The following is a 20,209-nucleotide window of genomic DNA, read 5'->3' as shown; positions in this document are numbered from 1 at the left end:
TAATTTGGATCTGTGTGCTGGGATATAGAGTGACAAAAAATTCACAGGTTTGTTAATAATGGAGATGGGTAGAAATAAGAATTGAATACAATAAACATGATTATAACACTGAGTGAGATTTGAGCGGGTGAGATTAGAATGCCTACTGTCATTATATTGGATTTCGGGCCTGATTCTATTCACCTCTTGTTGATCAGATGTCTGCCTGAAGCGAACAGGGAGAAGCAACTGTCCAGTGGACTAGAGAGGGTGACCCAGAACATGCTTGATCTATTGGAGGGAGTTTGGAGAAAATTTGTAAGCCCAACTTCTGACCTTAGATCAAAGGCCACTCAACAAGTGCACAAGATGGAATTTGATTAGGCTTTCAACATTTTTGATTGGGGCTGATAGGGTTGGAGAAGTTGAATTTAGGATAGCCTTTCAGTTGCATGCAAGCTTCAGGGATCAGGGACAAAGTTTCAAGTTATGTGTCAAGAGGTACTAAGAAATTTCTTTTTTTTTACCTTTTTTACTTGGGACAAAAATCAATGATGTTTCATTTTACCTTGCTGCCCCATGGACCGGAATTGTATAAATGCTTGCAGCAATTTAACATTTCATGTTGGATGGACAAGCAAACAAATGTATATATAATTCACAATGATACATAACATGGAAATAAAGACTAAAAAACACATTTGGGTCATTCCACACATTCTTCTGATGGTTCCTCTTTCAAATTCTTGAGTGATAAAATCTCCATGGGTACATGAGACAGCAGGTGCTGGAATCTGGAGCGACAAAATGTCCCAATGCAGAATTTCATCCTGAAACATTGGCTACTTGACCTGCCGAGTTCCGCCAGTAGATTGCTTGTTGCTCCAAATTTCCATGAATGCCCTGTTGACTGATGGAAATATTTTCCTTTCTAAATTGATCAAATTTCCCTTATCCCTCAGTACATACAAATGGTAGATTGAAGCAGAAATAGAGTGGCTGCTTCAGATGTTAAAAATCACAATATTTAATTCTGTGCCACTGAATGAGAGGACTTGGATGGGGGAGGAGATGCAGTGTGACAGTAATTTTACAACTATCAATGTAAAATCTTTTGATCTGGCGATGAGGAGGTGTACAGGAGTGAGATAGATCGATTGGTTGAGTGGTGTTGCGACAACAACCTCACACTCAACATCGGCAATGCCGAGGAATTCATTGTGGACTTCAGGAAGGGGAAGTTGGGAGAATACACATCAGTCTTCATTGAGGGGTCAGCAGTGGAAAGAGTGAGCAGCTTCAAGTTCCTGGGCATCAACATCTTAGAGGATCTTTCTTGGGCCCTACACATGGATGCAATCATGAAGAAGACATGCCAGCGGCTCTACTTCATTAGGAGTTTGAGGAGATTTGGTACATCACCAAAGACTCTTGCAAATTTCTACAGATGTATGGTGGAGAGCATTCTGACTGGTTGCATCACCGCCTGTTATGGAGGCTCCAATGTGCAGGATCGAAAGAGGCTGTAGAGGATTGTAGACTCAGCCAGCTCCATCATGGGCACAACCCTCCCTGCCATCTAGGACATCTTCAAGAGGCGGTCCCTCAAGAAGGCAGCATCCATCATTAAGGATCCTCACCACCTGGTACATGCCCTCTTCATGTTACTATCATCAGGGAGGAGGTACAGGAGCCTGAAGACCCACACTCAATGTTTCAGGAACAGCATTTTTCCCTCCGCTATCAGATTTCTGAACAGTCCATGAACCCATGAACAATACCTCATTATTCCTCCTTTTGCACTATTTATTTATTTTTGTAACATAGTAATTTTTATGTCTGTCTTGCACTGTACTGCTGCCATAAAACAACATATTTCATGACATATGTCAGTGATTCTGTATCTGATCTGTCTAGAATGTAGATAATATATCTGAGTTGACTGACATTTTTGTGTGTTCCTTAACAAGTACCACAGGCAGCATGCACTAACTGCAATGGCCAGTCCACAAACAGGTAAAGGCTTGCCCATTTTGGCAATGTTTATCATAAAAATAGAAAATGCTGGAATTGCTCAGCAGGTCAGGCTGCATTTGTGGCAGTGATTAATGTTCCAGGTTGAAGACCCTTCATCGGACTGAGAAAGAGAGAAAACAAGCTAGTTTTAAGTTTCAGAGAAGATGAGGGAGGGAGAGACAGGGCAAAGGGAATACATCTGATGGCTTGAGGCCAGGGTTGCCACGGAAATCAGCTTCAGCGGTCATCTGGTTGACAGGGTAATGGGGCCAGTTAAAGAAAGGAAAAAATGAAACCCAAGCTTTGAGATGAGGGCAGATAGAGAGGGAAAATCCAAAGGTGCGGAATACAGGGCTGTAGGACATGCCCGGCAGGTCAGGCAGAGGGAATAGAGAAAGAAAAACTGAGCCAATATCCATGGGCCTGCAGGTGATGCAACACCTCTACGCTTTTATTTCATCTCATCCTATCATCCAGGTACCTACACTATGTGAAGCAGCAATTCACTTGTACATCTTCCAATTTAGTGTTCTGTCTTCAGTGCTCATGTTGTGGTATCCTCTTTATTGGAGAAGACACAGATTGATAGTTGGAGTGATAGATAGTTGTGAAACTTCAGCCTCTTGTGTGGCTATCTCTTAATCCCAATAATATAATCATTAATTTATTTTTAATGAATGCAATAAAATGTGTCCATTTATAAGAAACTTTGATTGAAACAACAGCTGGAATAACATAGAGAACACTGGAGTCTCTAAGGAATCAGTGATGACTTTGAATGTTTGCATTCCATCAAATTGAAAGGCTTTTGTACAAATTGCTATTTTAATATTAGCACACAACATTCAACTCCTTTCAGATAGTTGTTGATTGTTCCTTTATTTACAAAATACTTTTCCTTGCATTATTCAAGGAAATTTAGAGTCTGACGTTTTTATTTGCTTTCAAAACAACCTCAATAATTGTTATAATAATTATGTTTCAACAAATTGTGAAGAATGTTAGAATCTTGGAGATGCAATGCAACATTCTTAAACATTTATATGTTGAGACAGTAAGCTGGCAGGCTGCATATACCAGATTGCCTGTGACAATATTACATTTCTATGAACCAGATGCACCACATGACATGGTGTGAATTCAAGGAAAAGCAGCTCATTTTCCAACCGGCTATGTTGTGGCTCTTGGGACCCAATGTTGAATTCAACAATTTCAGCAACAATTGCAGCCTTATCTGTTTGTTTCAGACTTGTCCAGTTCTGATGTAAGGTCATCCACCGCTGTAATAATAATTTAGTTTCTCTCTCCACAGATGCTACCTGATCTGCTGGGTTTTTCTTTCTGAATTTTAGCAGCTGCTGTGCTCTCACAGATTCAGAAAGTTCTTTGGTTTTCTTCCCTTTCTAACTGCACTTATTTGTCAACTAATTTAGATGGTACCTGAAGCAATGTGCCTCTTTCTGTTCTGTCCAGCCATACCCCCTCTTTAACTTTACAATCCACTTGTTTTCTCATTTTCCATATCTGTTGAAGGTCAATGCCTGAAATGTTAACCTTGTTTCTCCCTCCACAGATGCTGCTGACTTGCTGAGTATTTCCAGCAATGACTGTTTTTATTACAGATTTCCAGCATCTAGAGCTTTTTGTCTTTCATACCATACAATTCCCCTGTCCAATGGATTTGCCATAAGAAGACGCACGTAGGTAACTTGGAATGATAGATCATATACTGACATGGTTTAGGAGACTGGAAAACTGAAAAAGAAATTGAAATAATAAAACAGTGATCCTGTGGTTGTCCTGTGAAGCCTGAGGAATATCTAATGACCATCACTTTAAAACCAGAGAAGACAGCTCTTTAAAAACAAAAGGAGCCATTGAGCATCTGAGGCTTGTTTCAGCAGAAGGTGGCAATTCCTTGTTCTCAACTCCAGTCTCTTGAACAATCCCTCATTCTTTGATAGCTTTTGGGCAAAGGAAATCAATCACAGTCATGTCTGTACTAAACTGAGCAGTCGCTGGGGTAGACAATTCCAAAGAATTGGGAGTGACAAACTTTCTCCTTGCCCTGGTTCTAAATGCTGAAGCAAATTGTACCGAGGGAAAGAAGTAGCTGTCTGTTACCGATATCTCTGAAATGCAATTATTGCTTAAGGTGAAACCAAGTCAGTTGAAGCTGTTCACCTACTACTTTGAGTCATAGAATCATAAGTGGAGGTCATTTAGCTCATTGACTGTATACCCACTCCTATTGGAGCTTTCTCATCAGTCCCATTCCCACCCCTCCCCCAACTTTCCCCATATACCGCAAGTTATTCTCTCTCAAATTCATATCCGATTCCCTGTTGAAAGAATTGCTGGGATTATTAGAAGAAATGCAAGAAATTAAAGCTGGAAGTATAACACTTTTCAAAGTATAAGAGGAAGCATTACATCTAAAGCCAAAATATCTGAATTGTGATAACAAGTTTATAGTTTATATGATCTGAGCAAATTGGGAGATGCTGATTGAAATGCCAGTTGGATTAACAGGCAGAGCTCAACTGGCTACTTTAGAACTTAACGGAGACGGTCAATAAGATCACTCCCCCAGTGTTCCTTTCCCCCTCCCACTGGTCCACCCAGGGTCTCTCTCCCTTTGTTCACCTTTTCCATTTTCCTCCTGTCCTTGTTACCTTGAATCATCACCCTCCCCCACCTGGTTCCATCTGCTCTGCCTATTTAATTCTTTTTTTCATATGTTTCCACCAGCCTCTGATTCAAAACTTCAAAACTCCCCACCTGGCTCAATCTGCCAATTCCTCCCTCCCCTCAATCTGTTTCCACCTATCACCTACCAGTCTCTGTCTCACCCCTCCTTCTCACTTCTACAGGCTGGCTATCTTCCCTCTATGCTCTCAGTCCTAATGCAGAGTCTTGATCCAAAGTGCTGCCACCTCTTTATCTCCACAGCTGCTGCTCGATCTGCTGAGTTCTTCCAGCAGTGTATATTTTGCTTGCAGTAGACACTGTAGCCTTCTCTTTTGATCTTGCACTGTTTTCGCACCCCCTTCCCTACTGGCGTGAGTAAACAGTCATTCATTTCTCTTTTCTTTCTCCCCTCTCAAACACGTCAGAAGTTTGATATAATTTAAACGTTACTAAGTCATATTTTCTCATTTATATTCTTGGTGATCAAATGCGATTTCAGAAGTTACAAGAGGGCGTATTATAAGTGAGGAAATAAAAATGTTCAGATCCTCCCATCACCTGCTTTCCACTGTTGAAACCAAGCTAAACCCCTGCCTTACCAAGTAACTCCTGTGTGTTGGTATTTCTAAAACCTTCTTAGTGCAAAACTCAAACATAAGGAGCCTCTATTTTATGACTGTTAACTTTGTGAATAGCCATAAGGCACAGAAGGTTAGATACCTGACTTCACCCGCCTTCCTGACCCCATTTCTCTCTCTCTCTCTCTCTCTCTTTCTCTCTCTGTCACACTACTCTTGTCTTCTCATCACTTCTACAGCCTCAGAACTTAGGTTCCTTCAAAGCATGAGGGAAAGCTGCACTATGTTATCAATTCCTGGATTGTGCACACAATCTCCCTTGTACTGCACAGTGCCTGCAAAGCTCTTCAGTCCCATCAATGTTGATACATTCCTTTCTTGCCTTTGCAAACACGTCCTGGGCACTCAGAAGAGTCATTGACTAGAGATGCAGAATTCCTTAATGGGGTAAAGAACAGCAGGAGTTATCTAATTTTTTTCTATTTCATTCCCACACGCACTACTTACACAGCTGGATTGACTAATATCTCAAGCCCACTCTCTGCTGTAGGAACTGATGTATGATGGGGGTATCTGTGGCCTTTTGGAAATTAAAGAGAAAAGGTAAATGTTCTACCTTCTTCAGTTCCTGGAGGCAGTAATTACTGTGGGCGAATCTTTGGTTGATTTTAGTAACTTCACTGCATCTCTGGTAAATGTGAGTTGACCTGTGGATCTGAACAGGCCAATCAACTGTGGGCTATCAGATTTTGTCCTTCTCTGATGATCATTTTTGCCAGAAGATCTCCCTCAATAACAGTCGAAAGTAGTGATTCATCCCTGCTATCCAACTCTCATCACCACCACCCAACCCTCCCCCCTAAACACACACACACACACACACACACACACACACACACACACACACACACACACACACACACACACACACACACACACACACACACACACACACACACACACACACCAAACCCCATATCCTGGCTGAAACTGGTTATCTCAATAAAGCAAGGGGCAAAGTTGGAACATTGTAGATTGAATTATTTGGGCTGAATGGCCTCTTTCTGTAATTCACAACTTTATAATTCTTTTGGTATTTCTTTGAACCACATCAGCCAACATTTGCCACTTTATATACTTCTACAACTAACTAATCAACTGCATACTATAACTATTTCTTCTGGACTTGGACCCAATCGCACCAGGATGGTCCCTGTGCACTCTGTATGACCTTTTTGAGCATTTTCCAGTTTAAAATGTACAGCAGCAGAGAAAATATGAAGCTGTGAACCTGGAGAGGTGCACTAACTGTTCTAGTTGCAAAGACTGATCATAGCCACTTAAGACAAAGTCAGACTCAAAAACAAAGTCAGCCAAGAACTCTTTATAAGAGAGTCCAGTTGCTGTTTTGAGTGATTAACTGTATAATAAAATTCAGTGGCACCAGTGAATAATTACATAATCTTCTAACTAGTTGGAAAAATGTACCTTAATTGTGTGTGTGTGTGTGTGTGTGTGTGTGTGTGTGTGCGCGCGCGTGCACGCACTTTGTATTTTCACTTGTAAGGTCTGTTGATATGTCTTCTGTATTTTACCAGATGCAGTCAGATATTGTGAATGATATTTTTTTATTATTATATCTTGATTACTGACTAATGGAAGCAAATTTTAATTTAATGAGACTTGCTATTGCATAAGCAATAAGTTGTACTAATATTTTAGTGTATTGCTGCATCCTTCGCTAATTCCATCTGGTTGTAGGTATCTTGCTCAGGCCTCACTCATGACGATGTAATAATGAACTGGAGACCGCAAGTAAAGGGCTGCTACATAATGTGTCTGATATAAATGGCCTAGTTTTCCTTCATTTGATTAATCACCCCTTTTCAGGATTTGCACATGGATTTCATGCTTATTCCTGGATATTAAGTCAACTTTCCAGACAACTGAAACTAGATCTGTAGGGGCAGTACATTTAAATAAAGCCTTGCAGAATTATCACGTCAGCTGTATTTTCTTCTCTACTTATGTCTTATCTTACTTGTTCAGATAAGCATCTTGGTTGGCATGGACAAGGTGGGCCGAAGGGCCTGCTTCCATGATGTATAACTCTATGATTGACTTCTGCTACTGACACCTAATGTTGAGTGAGCATTCTCTGTGCTCCAGATCCACTCTCCAATTTGTGTACTGGACATCCTGGCCGTATTTATTAAGATTTATACAGTTGGGTCCAAGTTAGCTAAAAAGCTTCAAAGGTATGGAGCAGGTCACAATTTTATTTCTAAAATATTTTCCATTTCTTGAATTCTTTGTTTTCTGTTTCTATAAAAAGTAACTATTTATTAAGAAGCAACATGACAATTTGTTGGCTCTATTGTGTCCAGCATCAAGATTTCTTCTTCCCCATTTTCCCCCTCCCGTTCTGAAGTAATTGACTCCTGACCCTGTGGCCGTTGGCCATCTACCAGTGACTGGCCCAGTTACTCATTTGTTAGCCTTGTGGGTAATTCTCAGTAGGATATTTGAAATTAGTCAAGCCAATGCACACTCACCCAGGACACTCATGGACAGCAATCTACTCTACTCCTTCATCCCTTATCCAGTGATTTTCAAAGGAAATCTCATCTTAAGCATTAGCTGAAATCCATTGAATCAACAGAGGGTTTATAACTTGGTCAGTGCACCTCAGCCACTCATTATATTCATTCACTGGGCTATTAGAAAAGTGTGGGCACAGCGGCATCTTTGGGAGGAAAACCCTAGGAATGTGTCGAGGTTTGCTTCTAAACAATGCTCTCGATTCTCAGTCATACACACCACAGTGCTGTTGACTGCATAAATCCCACTGATGATGTTACATTAGGAAGAGATTAGAATAAACCAGCTTTACACTTTACAAGATGCATATTTTATTGATCCAATAGAACAGACATATAATGAATCATCAGTTTAAATCAGACACGGAAAATAAATATTTTTGTTGGTAATGTGGACTGCTGCTGCTGTTTCCTACAAGTAAAAATGTTGGTACATCACAGATCATAAAACTGTTGACTCAATGCATTCTTTTGTTTGCTGTTTAACTTAATAATAGCCAATTGAATGAATACCAAACCTCACATGTCTGGATCTTGATAAGTACACACTATGTACCTATTTGATCTATGGGTTTTTAAAAGTGATTGTAAAAAAACTATTTTACATTAATGTTACTTGAACTTTTATTCTTTCTTACTACAGCTGACTATTGATAAATGTGTAACTATTGTCAAAGCTCTGTTTTAAACAAATGGCATTTAAATATGAGTCCTAATGTTAAGAATTTTAACTTTAAATCTAACTGAATTAAAACCATGAAATTAACAGTACACTTATACCACAGAGCCGGATCCACTTCCAACCCACTATTATGACTTCAGATCATCAGCATTTTTTTGAATTCAAGTTTCAAAAATATATTAGTAAGTACATTTGTTGTCCAATTCTATAGGACGCAGACCCTGTGCAATATCTGAGGCATTATATATTACTGAGAATCATAATTATGGTTTGATTTGGGTTCCTGCGTCTTTGTGAACTTTAACTGAAAAGATTCACATAAGGATACTAAAATACCTAACAACTTTGACAAATTACACAAGGAGAATTGTTTAAGTGGAGGTTTTGCATCAGCCTTGATGGTTGGTAAATTCCGAGAAACTTAAACACAAATTTTGAGTTACTGGCTTTTTAGCCAAAAACGATGCCCTTCCTGATGGCATGGTATAGAGGGCATTCCTGTAGTTTTGCATTTGCACTATATTATTTGCGCCTTCTTCCATGGTGCTGAGTTTTTTCCCACTCAGATGGTGTCTCTGAAAAACAGCAGAAAGTTTCCTTGCATTAACATTGTATCACCAGATCTTCTGGTGTTTCAGCAGATTTGCTAGTATATCATCTTCAGTCATATCCTTCAATTGCAAGTCTCTCTCAGAAATAAAATATCATTTTCATTTCCAAACCCTTTTTTATTCCTTAGCATTTCTTCTACGCCTACCTCATGACAACAGCTGTTATATTTCCTCTTGCTGGTAGGGCATGTCATGGACATTTGCAGCCAATCTAAGTTAATTTTACTTAGATAAGTTAGCTAGAATTGAGGTGGCCATTAAATTGGATGAAATCTCCATTGCTCTTCTCTACAAGCCAGCAATAATGACTTACATGCTGGCCTTTCACCTCTGCAGTTTCAAATCCTGACCATGTTGATGGAGAGAAGAATCCATTTTCCGAAATGGGTTTGGAGAACCTAGTTCTGAACTGGCATCAGCCTATGTGGCAATGAGTAACAGTACCTATCAGAGGGGCTTAGGAATATTTGTTGTGATAAATGCAGGTGCACCATTCTGGTGCAATATGGAAAGCTTCTCTGAGACTCTGTCGGTGTATCAGGTGCTCTACCCAGACTGCTTGCTTCCTCTTCTGTTGTAACTAACTCTTTTCATAAGTGTTTGCTTCTCAACTTAGTGTTTTGCCATGATTCCAATAAAGCAGATTGAACCAGAATAAAAGCAAACTTTATTAATTCTCCTATGTTGTCAATTCTAAGAATTTTTGTTGTTTGGATTAATGTATGAGGAGCGGTTGATGGCTCTGGGCCTGTACTCAATGGAGTTCAGAAAGATGAGGGGGGATCTCGTTGAAACTTACTGAATATTAAAAGGCCTTGATAGAGTGGACATGGAGAGGACGTTTCTATTAGCAGGGGAGTCTAGGATCTGACGGCACAGCCTCAGAATAAAGGGACATCCCTTTAGAACTAAGTTGAAGAAGAATTTCTTCACCAGAGAGTGGTGAATCTGTGGAATTTGTTGCCATGGAGGGCTGTGGAGGCCAAGTCAATGGGTGTATTTAAGACAGAGATTGATAGATTCTTGATTGTTAAGGGGGTTAAGGGATACAGGGAGAAGGTGGCAGAATGGGGTTGAAAAAAGACAAAAAACAGCTATGATTGAATGGTGGAACAGACTTGATGGGCCAAATGGCCTTATTCTGCTCCTATATCTTATGGTCTTATGGATTGTCGCAATTTAGTCAGTGCTATCTGCAACATAAAAGGAAGGTAACATTAAGGTGCCATTGTCAATCCTATTCAAAGAGTTTGAAGGATAAAGAAATTGATTAATACAACTGGTTGCCAGGAGTAGTGAGCTAGACTTATTGTTATCAAGTTCAGGCATGTAGTGGGACCATACTGTAGAGAAGACACTGTCTGACTGGCCTGTTCTTTACCTGTACATGGTAAATTTTCTACTGACCTTCAATGTAAAAAATGCTTTATGTGCACTGCTCTTTTAATGGACCACAAAAATGAGCCAAAATTCTGATTAAAGTGCTATAATTCATGTAAATGCAAATGCTTAAATTAATTTATCAGACTACCTCTGAAGTTAAAAATCTGCAGGAACTGGATTTGACTGAAGATGATAAATTCAAGTTGATTTGAGCTGTGTACCAACACCAAGAGAGGGGAGGTAGAAGGAGCACAACAAATTCAGAGAGTGAGTGACATACCAGCACTTGAAGACCGACGTCCCATAAGTCCAACAAACATCTCTCCCTTTTGTCCTACATTTAAAAATAGGGAAAATGATCAAAAATGGAAATTAAAGACACATCAGCATCTCCTCATTGCCTTTTAATTAGCATAGCACACCTAGTGAAAGAGTCAACCATTACATGTTACTTTCTTCTTCAGTTCGTTGACGTTAGGATTACTAATGCTGAGGAGTGCTTTGTCTCAGCCATGCTTCTTCTCCCAATTTCGGAGAAGTAGCCCCCACTGCAGCTCTGCTGGAGTTTCTGACCCACTCATTTCCTGTGAAATATTCAAGATAACCTTCAATTCTGTACTACTGGTAGAAAATCTGGGTTGCAACATTCATTCCATTTTTGTTGCTTTGATGTTTTTTTCTTTGGAACCTCACCCACACCTGTTTATAAACTTTTGCAAACCCCTTGAAAGGCATGTTCTGATGCCCATGATGGAATTTATTCTTCCAAATAGGCATTGCATTGCTGTAAAACCTGATTTACAATCTAAAATACATAACTTACAGGCATTTAGCATTGAGGAGAGTTCTTTACAGTGAATGTGTCTTTGTTGTTTACTGCATTCTGTTCACAAAAACAGAGCTAATAAATATTTCAATGTGAAAGTAAATGCACAGTAGGTCCTTGGGGGGAAAAAGTGAAGAGATTAGCAATCAAACGATGTACGTCATGCATTAGCAATGTAAGATTGATAGCTACTTATTTTCAGAACACTAAAGGTTTGGCTGAAATGTAATTATACTATGATTGCTTGTATGCAATAAAACCCCTATGCTTTTAGCACAAATTTTCTCTCCACTAATATTAAAAAGGGAAGGCAATTAAAGGTGTTTTTATATTACTGGATTGCTCCAGGTAGAAGATGATCTGTTGCAGGACTGGCTCCAGTTGCAAACAGTACAAGGGGGAATTCCACAACATTTGTAGCAACAGAAAGACAATTCCAAGTGTGACTCATATGATTATTTTCAAACTTGGAATGTTTCCTAATGCCTGAGAAACAAATGTATAGGGAAATGGCATTACTTGCTGCCATGAGAAACAGGATTTAAATTGTTGCCCTGAGACTGCTACCTCCATAATGAAAGGTTAAAACAGCTCTTTAGGTAGCAGAGTGGTTAAGTTACTAGGCTAGATTTCTGGACCACTGATCCACAGACAAAAGTTTATAACCCTCCAAGGTACGAAGGGGATTTAAATCCCATTAACTAAATTTTAAAAATCTAGAATTTAAACAAAGCAACCACAAACACAAACTACAGGAGACATATAAAATATCCATCTGCTTCCATCTTTCAGGGAAGGAAATCTGCCATTCCTGCATCTCCGGCTGATATGTGACTCAGACCCACCAATATGGTAGACTCTGAACTAACTCCTTAGTCTGGATTAATCCGGGAAGGACAATAAACACTGGTATTGCAATGGTGTCCACATGCCAGAAATGTATTAAACAAGTTGTTAGTGCTGTGCTGTGCCATGTATCTGACTACAGTACTCAAAAAAACAGGGCTGTTGGCAACAGTAAGAGAAATACACCATAAAGGAAGTTCACACTGCTTAATCGTCACTGATTGTTGTATTTTATATACAGTATATGCCAGTTAATACACTACATTTGTACCTCAAAAATTCACATTTCTCAATACAAAATCTTTTCAAGTTTAATGGAAATTGAAACAGGATAATTTAAACAAATGTTTTGTTAAATGCTAAAATTTGCTTAACACATTTTCTATTTGAAAACAGTCTTTATAAATTTATATCATTTATAAAATATTCTTTTGCAGCAGTAAATTCCAGATGCATGCACAAGTGATGCATGTAAGTGAAATGACAATAGCATCAGTCACTGAATGCCAGGTTCAGATGCTTGTGGGTTTCTTTCGTATTCTTAATCACTGATGCATTCCCACTTTAAGCATCTAGTGTCAACATCATGAAGCATATGTAGATGCAAAATGGAGTTTGCAGTGTCCTTTTACAACACCTTATCCAAACCTGAGTATCCAGCCTGATATCCAGCATTGTTCCATCTGGAATTCCTACAGCTTTCCCTAAATGTTATTACTAATTAATGCCAAACCATGGATTGTTATTTATCATAGGCCTTAGATATGAAAAAATGTTAAAATTTGAATTCTTGATCTCCCAGTCTACCTCATCATGGCCCTTGCACTTTCTTTGTTTTTACCTGCACTGCACTTTCTCTGTAGCTGCTACACTATATTCTGCATTCTGTTTTCTTCTTAGAACCTGTGTACATATGTATGGCACAATCTGCCTGGACGGCACACAAACAAAAGTTTTTCACTGTATCTCAGTACATGTGACAATTATAAACCAATACCAATTAACTACTGTCCTTACAATTCATTGTGCGAACCAACTTTGGTTTCACAGATGAAAACACAAACTAGCAACATATTTCTCCCAACACTGTTCCATATTCAAGTATTCTAAAATATTTGAGACCAAACTGGGAGCACTGGTGTTTCCTCTTTAAAACCAGGAACTCACCAGATAGAGCCAGAGATGTGGAGCCATGCCTTGACATTCCCATGCACATCACATTATAACTTCAATATGCAGTGCTATGCACCAATCTCCAAAAGACATGTCCACAGACCTTGAACAGTTGCTCATATTGACCCACAGTTGAGACTACATGCAATGAGAGGATATCATTCAGCTTAGCAGAACCATCATTCCATATAGAACTCACTCTCCTTTTTAATCCCTTATGGTTTGCTCTATTAGCGCATGTCAAATAGTTTATTCTCGTCTTCATCAGCTATGAATTTTAATATGTTTAATCATCTGTAATTGGGATCCAATCTATTTGCTTCATTCTTTTCTAATGCACAAGCAATGCAGTCACTTTTAAGGGTCTTCCTTAACAGACCATTGAGATAACCCTGGTGTGACCACCCTGGCTGTCTGAGACTTGATCTTTGAGACCTATTAGCATCACTACTCCAATGAAATCCTTAGCTATTGGGAGTTGAGGTAGAAAGGGGGGTAGATTGAATGGGGATAAGGTTTATATAGGTTGGCACAACATCGTGGGCTGAAGGGCCTGTACTGTGCTGTACTGTTCTGTGTTCTATGTTCTAACCAGCTTTAGGCTGCAGCTGGAGAGTGGAAATGACGTAAACTGACTCTAAAAGTTGAGACAACTGCAGGTTGACTTGATAAAAAAATAAAATTGCTAGGTGAGTTAATAACAATTACAATAAGTAAGAATATTGCACAGAATTTATATTCAGAATATTTCCTCAACAACCATCTCGAATGTTAAGTAAAAGCATGTATTTTGGCTGATCTGTATATAAAATACAGATAAGCGAAGATTTTAAAGTAGAAAGAAGTGTTGTTAAAATTGCTAAAAGAAAATGCATGGAATCCTGGGATGACTTAGCAACAGTTTAACTGGAACAAAAATTGGGAGAGGAGTGCATCAGTCAACCGATACTTTTAACCAAAACTGAATTTCTGACACATTCTCCCCACTTCCCTGTTTAATCAAAATAAAACAGAGCACACAAGCAGCGGTAATGTTTAAGCCACTGGTAAGTCTGCATAGAGAATATCCTTCCTTGCATTAGGTATCCTAGTTTATGAATGAGTGGGAAGGCCATGCAGCGAAGTCTTCTAAGGTAACATGAGGGATGTGCAGCTTTACTCATGAGAGTGTAGAATAAGAGAGCTGCAAAGATATTATGAAGGCTTTGATGAGATGACTAGGACAAAACTCCTTCACTGGTCAGTGATTCTAGACGGAAAGAATTAAATGGAAGAAATTAAAATCATCACTTAAGAAATATGGGGAGAGGCTTAAGAGATTTCAGTTTTATACAGAGGTTTGATAGAACAGTGATGGAAGTAGTGTCCAAAGTAGCCTTGGAAGGGGATTTGTTACTGAGACGAAGAGACAGGCACTTCTATGGCCAAGAGTGAGACTCCAAATCGGTATGTGGCTTCCCTCGTGCCAGGGTCAGGCCTATTTCGGATTGGGTACAGAACATTCTGAAGGGAGAGGGAGAGCAGTCAGAGATCATTGTACATTTCGGTACTAATGACATAGATAGAAAGAGGCATGAGGTCCTGCAAAGTAAGTTTGGGGAGTTAGATGATTAAAAAGCAGGATCTTTTACACAGAGAGTGGTTGATATCTGGAACTCACTGCCAGAGGAGGTGGTGGAGTCAGATACAATCATGATGTTTAAGAGACATTTAGAGACACTTAAATAGGCAAGGCATCGATGGATACAGATATAGTGGAGACAAATGGGATTTGTATAGATGGGCAAAAAGGTCAGCATGCACGTGATGGGCTGAAGGACCCATTTCTGTGCGGTACGACTATGAGGAAGGCTATTTCATTGAAAAACCTGCAGCATTTCATCAGGCCAGCACTGAAGAAACTTTGCATTACAATTGGCTGGGCTTTATTTCAACTGGGTACAAACTGTAGAAGTATTTATTTTGCCAACAATATGTACTGAAGTAATGTTATTGCTTTTCCGAAGTGGTAATGTCATCGTACATTATAAAATCAAACTGATATTATTTAAGCTTTATTAAATATTGGTTAGTATGTTGAAATTACGAATGGTTCCCTCTCTCCAACTGCAGTCTATAATCCTTTCAAAATTGTCATTATTGATCCCATCCTGACCAAACAAGCACATTGCTCCAGCCTCTCTTTCCCCTTCAAACTTTTTGGTCATTTTGTTACCTCCTGAGTTCCAGGCCTATCTTTTTTCGTAAATCTTTGCTTGAGTCTCCCCAGAGAGCTGAAATAGACCAATCAGAGCTATGGACACTCTTCTTAGCAAATGTGACTGTGGTGCATAATTCCACCTTGTATTCCTGAATCCATCTGTGACCTTTAACACATCTCACCCATTATCCTTCTCAGTGGGACAGTCCTTGCTCAGTTCCACTCTTAGCTCTCTGATTGCACCAAGACACTTCAATCAATGGCTTCCCTTCTCCATTCCATTCACTCTGGATATCTCCAAGGATCTTTCCTGTGTTCTTTTTTCTTTCTTACTTAAATGCATTCCTTGACTAATTAAGTAATTAATTAATTCCTTCTGACTAATTTGACGAAAGAACATATACCTCAACAATGGACTTACTTTTACGTCCAACGATACCAGCTTGTGTTGGGCCTGTAAAAAGAAATGTGCATTACATACAAAAAAATCTGAATGACTATCAATCTTAATTGTTGTAGACTATCTCATAACTTTATTTCCCTCTCTGTTAAAGATAGTAACACATTAACATGGTTTCAAAGGTACCAGTAGCTTTCTCGTAATTGATCTGTGGGTTTAGACAGGAGAAAGAACAATAAGTGCCAGTAGGATATTCAACAGTGGAGGGAATCAAAGCCAAGTATAATCATACTTTGGTCAGTCACCCACAGGTGCATCTTACAGTGAGATCCGCAAACACTTTTCAGAAAAAACAGACAAGGAAGCTAAACCGGAGACATTCCTGGGCCAAGTGTAACCTTAGCAAACCTGATTGTGAATTCAAGGGTTTGTAGAGTTTTGCCTAGTTTTATCCATTCTTTCTCCTATTAATCTCTTAGGCTTTGCAAATAAGAATACATACACGTTTGAACCCAAAAAGTGATATCTTTTTGAGTGGGATGAACACAGAAAATCTTTACTTTGATTTCCTTTTGTGCAATGATCATTTCTCCAATTTAAAGTTATTAATTTTATTTTAACATAAGAGAATCAAGCAGGAATTGATCTGAATGTGGTATCCTTTTTGAATATATTTAACTAGAAAAGAGAGTTAATATTTCAGGTCGATGACTTTTCAACAGAACAGTTCTGGCAAAAAGTCATCAATCTGAAAAAATAACCAGTTGTTTTTTTCACCATAGATATATCCGACTGGTTGAGAACTTCCTGTTTTTTTTTCTTAATATTGCTCAGATTGATTTGAAAGACATCTATAACAAAAATAGCAAACTGTTCAAAGCAGCATAGAATGAATATATTTCAGATGATGTTAAATCAGTTTGTGTTTTTTTAAAAGTTGAGCTCTATATTGTGTGTGGGGGTGTGTGGGTGTGGGTGTGGGTGTAGGTGTGGGTGAGGCTGTAGGTGTGGGTGAATGCCTTGCTAGATCCTCCACAACATGGTGAATAATTGCCACCATTTATGTAGGTTATCAGAACCACCCTGATCACCTGAAACAACTTTCATAAACATTTTCCTGTACTTTGTGCAGCATAGGAGTAGAAAATATGAGAGTGAAATAAATCAAAAGCATCCTACTGATGTGAGCAATCTTCAAACTTAAGTGAGTGGAAAGGAAAAGATAAACAGCGAGTACTTTTGTGAGAGATTAAATCTATATTAAATGCTAATGGCAGCCACTCAAGCAGAAACGTAAATTCATTGCTGTCACTTTAACAGTGTAAGATTGGAAAGATTAATGTCAATCTTGGAAATTTAGTTTGAAAATTATTTACATCTGACAGTATATAAAATATTACAGTGCTAATCAAGAAAGATTGAAGCACATAAAAACAGTTACAATCATTGACTATAACAGCAGAGTCAAAGACTGAAGGAGTCAGCTAATATACAGTGGTAAATTTTTAAACTAAATGCTGAAGCTCTGTAAAAAGTCAACCAAATTTCAGCAAGGATTAAGTTAATGTTACAGTCATTTTATCTTGATTATTTTGCAATAATTTATGTTGGTCAGAAAGTTGAATTAAAAGGAATAAAAATACAACAATCCTTTGTGTAACAAGAGTAAGATAACACTCAGTCTTTAGAGGTAGGGCCCAGGAATAGACTCTTCACAATCTTATATTCCAAAAGATGGAGGTTATAAAGATTCCACCAATTTTGAAAACCAGTTCTATGGTCTCTTACCGCGAAACAAAGATCAGAGATACAATTCTGACACTGGGATGGAGACAGACCATGAGACATATTAAGCACACCTTCTCAGACCTTGTACAACATGGGAACAATGTTAGCAAAAGGTCTTAGTGGGTGCAGAATGTGGCAGATATACCGCCTTTCAGAAGAATGGCAAACACAATCATTAATGAAAGCACAGGAGCACTCACAGTCAATGGTGGATAACCGAAGCTCGGGGACATTCACAATGGCAAGTGCAGTCAATTAACAAATTATAAGGACCCTCTACAATAGATGAAGCTCCTTACCAAAGGACGGAAACATAAACAACGTCAGATAGAGTCTCTTACCAGAAGAACGTTTCCCCATTAAGCCATAGAATTTATCAAATTTTGCTCTTTTTACCAGGCGCGCAAACTGTTGGATAAGGTTGTTGTCTTCTGGTAAATTATCCTGAAGGTAGGACAAAGAGCGCATGTTATTTCTTTCCCTAATGTTTTAAATCAAGCACATTCTCGGCATATATTTGAGCAGAGCGGAGCAGTAAATGCTTGAAAGGTGACATGAGGCCAAAAATAATGGGTTGACAATTGTAGGGCCGGGAGATCAGGTATCAGGTACCAGACATGCGAATCACGTTATAAAGCGTGGAATCAAATAGTTTCCTTGTCTTAGTGAGTCAATGGGGAATTGTTGAATTAAGTACAACTTAGTTGATTCAAGATTCACAATTTATCTTTATATATATTGAATTGATGGTTATTTATTCCTAACGCGGTAAGAATGAGTGGAGTACTATCAATGAAAAGCGCAAGGAATTCTGACCCCGCCGGTGTGGGGCAGGACGGTGGGACAACCCTGATCTCAAACCCGGCGGTAACGCCACGGCCACCAGCTGTTGGAAACGATCCTTATACTGTCTGCAACAACATCTCTCAAGCTCGGTGTCTGGTGTAATCAGGGTTTGGTAGAAGAAGTTACTTCTCCATTCATCTGGGATCACGAGTGCGCAGTACCCTCCGTCCGAAGCACTGCGCTTTCCACACAACTCGCTGATCCCAGCCCTGGGGTCGACGTGAAGCTGCCATTGCGGAGACTGGACCTAGCTTTCGCCTTGTGAACGGGGAAACGCTTGGGTCCCAGAGCGGGACTGCGATACTGGAGAATGAAGGTGGAATCAGGCACCAACAGGCGACCCAGTGGCTCGCTGCTGAGCTCAAATGATAAACACTGGAACAACCAAAAAGCGAGGAGAAAGGGTGAGATGAAGATGGGGTGGTGGGGAGAAATGTAGGTCCGGGAGAGAACCTTTAGCACGGGTCGGGTTCCAAGTCTGGAGAGCTGTGGGCTGTGCAGCGTGGGGGGAATGTGTACAAAACCAACAGCGGGGAATATCTGCTGGAATTTCTCTTCAGAGTGAGCACTGTCCAAGAAAACTCGAGGAGATCACCCCGAAGTCAGATCTCTGGAGAAGGAAATGCGCTTATCGAGGCAAGTCTGTACTTCATAATGAAGTCTGAAGTCAATTCACACTGAACACGATTTACTCTTCACATATTTTCAAGCCCCAACAAACTTCTCACCGGCCCTTGCTGGTCCCGGTCCATCATCCACTCCATTCCTGCCTCCCCTTCTCCCTACAATTGCAACTTTTCCTTACGGTCTTCCAGATTCCATCCCTCCCCTCAACCCCCATCCCCCTTTCTCAAACTGTTCCGCCGATGGGGTCGGGAAGTTGCGTGGTGCGGACCAGAACAGCGCCTTAAGCGCGTTGTCGGAGGTGAACGGGTGCCGGTTACCTGCCAGTTCTCGCTGTCGAGGTTCCAGGAGCCCCCGTCCGCGGCCAACGACGGCTCCTCGTCGCAGTAAGCCTGTGCAAACACCACGATCAGCACAAGGATGGCTTTTACGCTTTCCATTCTCCAGGGTGAACTGGCAGGTCTTGAGATCCGAGTTCCTATTTGTAGAGGAGGGAAACAACGTAACTCAACCGACGGTATCAATTTGCTTTTAAATGAAAAGAAATTCACAGTGAGAGAGAGAGAGAGAGAGAGAGGTAGAGAGAGACAGAGCCCTTCCCATCACACAGAACTAAAAGTTTCCCAACCTCTGGTCAGTTTCACCGGTCTCTTTGGCTTCTTCCTGACGCTTCGGTGCGCCCAGGACTCATTTATAGGAAACCTCAACGTGATCCGTATGACTAAGACCCTCCTTTCCGTTATCGAAAGCAAATGAATCACCAACCTGTCGTTTCGCAATCAAATTTATCGGGGGAGGAGGGGAGAACTAGGAGACTCGGCGCTCTCTCCTGACAACCTGTACTTGTCCCATGAGAACATCAGTATTAATGGAGACATTGCGTAAAGGGGAATTGGCAAAGATACAGAATGGTGGGATTAAGAACACGAGGCCTGTTTGCAGCGGAGACTTGTCCTCTCACCCTCC

At 39.9% G+C, this 20,209-nt stretch overlaps 1 protein-coding gene across 1 annotated transcript; it reads right to left on the bottom strand.

Annotated features, from left to right (window-relative positions):
* Window positions 1-8,221: 8,221 nt before the first annotated feature.
* Window positions 8,222-19,968, bottom strand: LOC127583055 (protachykinin-1-like). Its single transcript, XM_052038776.1, has 6 exons — window positions 19,872-19,968; window positions 19,564-19,721; window positions 18,115-18,217; window positions 16,007-16,039; window positions 10,821-10,874; window positions 8,222-9,121 (listed from the first exon to the last, which is right to left on the bottom strand). Exons 2-6 carry the CDS (start codon window positions 19,681-19,683, stop codon window positions 9,069-9,071), a joined length of 363 nt encoding a protein of 120 aa, XP_051894736.1. The 5' UTR covers window positions 19,684-19,721; window positions 19,872-19,968; the 3' UTR covers window positions 8,222-9,068.
* Between the last annotated feature and the right edge of the window lie 241 nt (window positions 19,969-20,209).

The sequence above is a fragment of the Pristis pectinata genome, chromosome 25 (genome assembly GCF_009764475.1).
Source record: "Pristis pectinata isolate sPriPec2 chromosome 25, sPriPec2.1.pri, whole genome shotgun sequence".
NCBI classification, from domain to species: Eukaryota; Metazoa; Chordata; class Chondrichthyes; order Rhinopristiformes; family Pristidae; genus Pristis; species Pristis pectinata.
The sequence above is the reverse complement of the archived record's forward strand: the minus strand, read 5'-3'. Positions and strand labels throughout refer to the sequence as shown.

Excerpts from the sequence above, each read along its gene's own strand:
- LOC127583055 (XM_052038776.1), bottom strand. The coding sequence starts at position 19,683 with ATGGAAAGCGTAAAAGCCATCCTTGTGCTGATCGTGGTGTTTGCACAG. Across the intron at positions 18,218-19,563 it reads TCGACAGCGAGAACTGGCAG|GATAATTTACCAGAAGACAA; the intron begins GTAACCGGCACC and ends TCCTACCTTCAG. Across the intron at positions 10,875-16,006 it reads TGGTATCGTTGGACGTAAAA|GACAAAAGGGAGAGATGTTT; the intron begins GTAAGTCCATTG and ends TTTTAAATGTAG.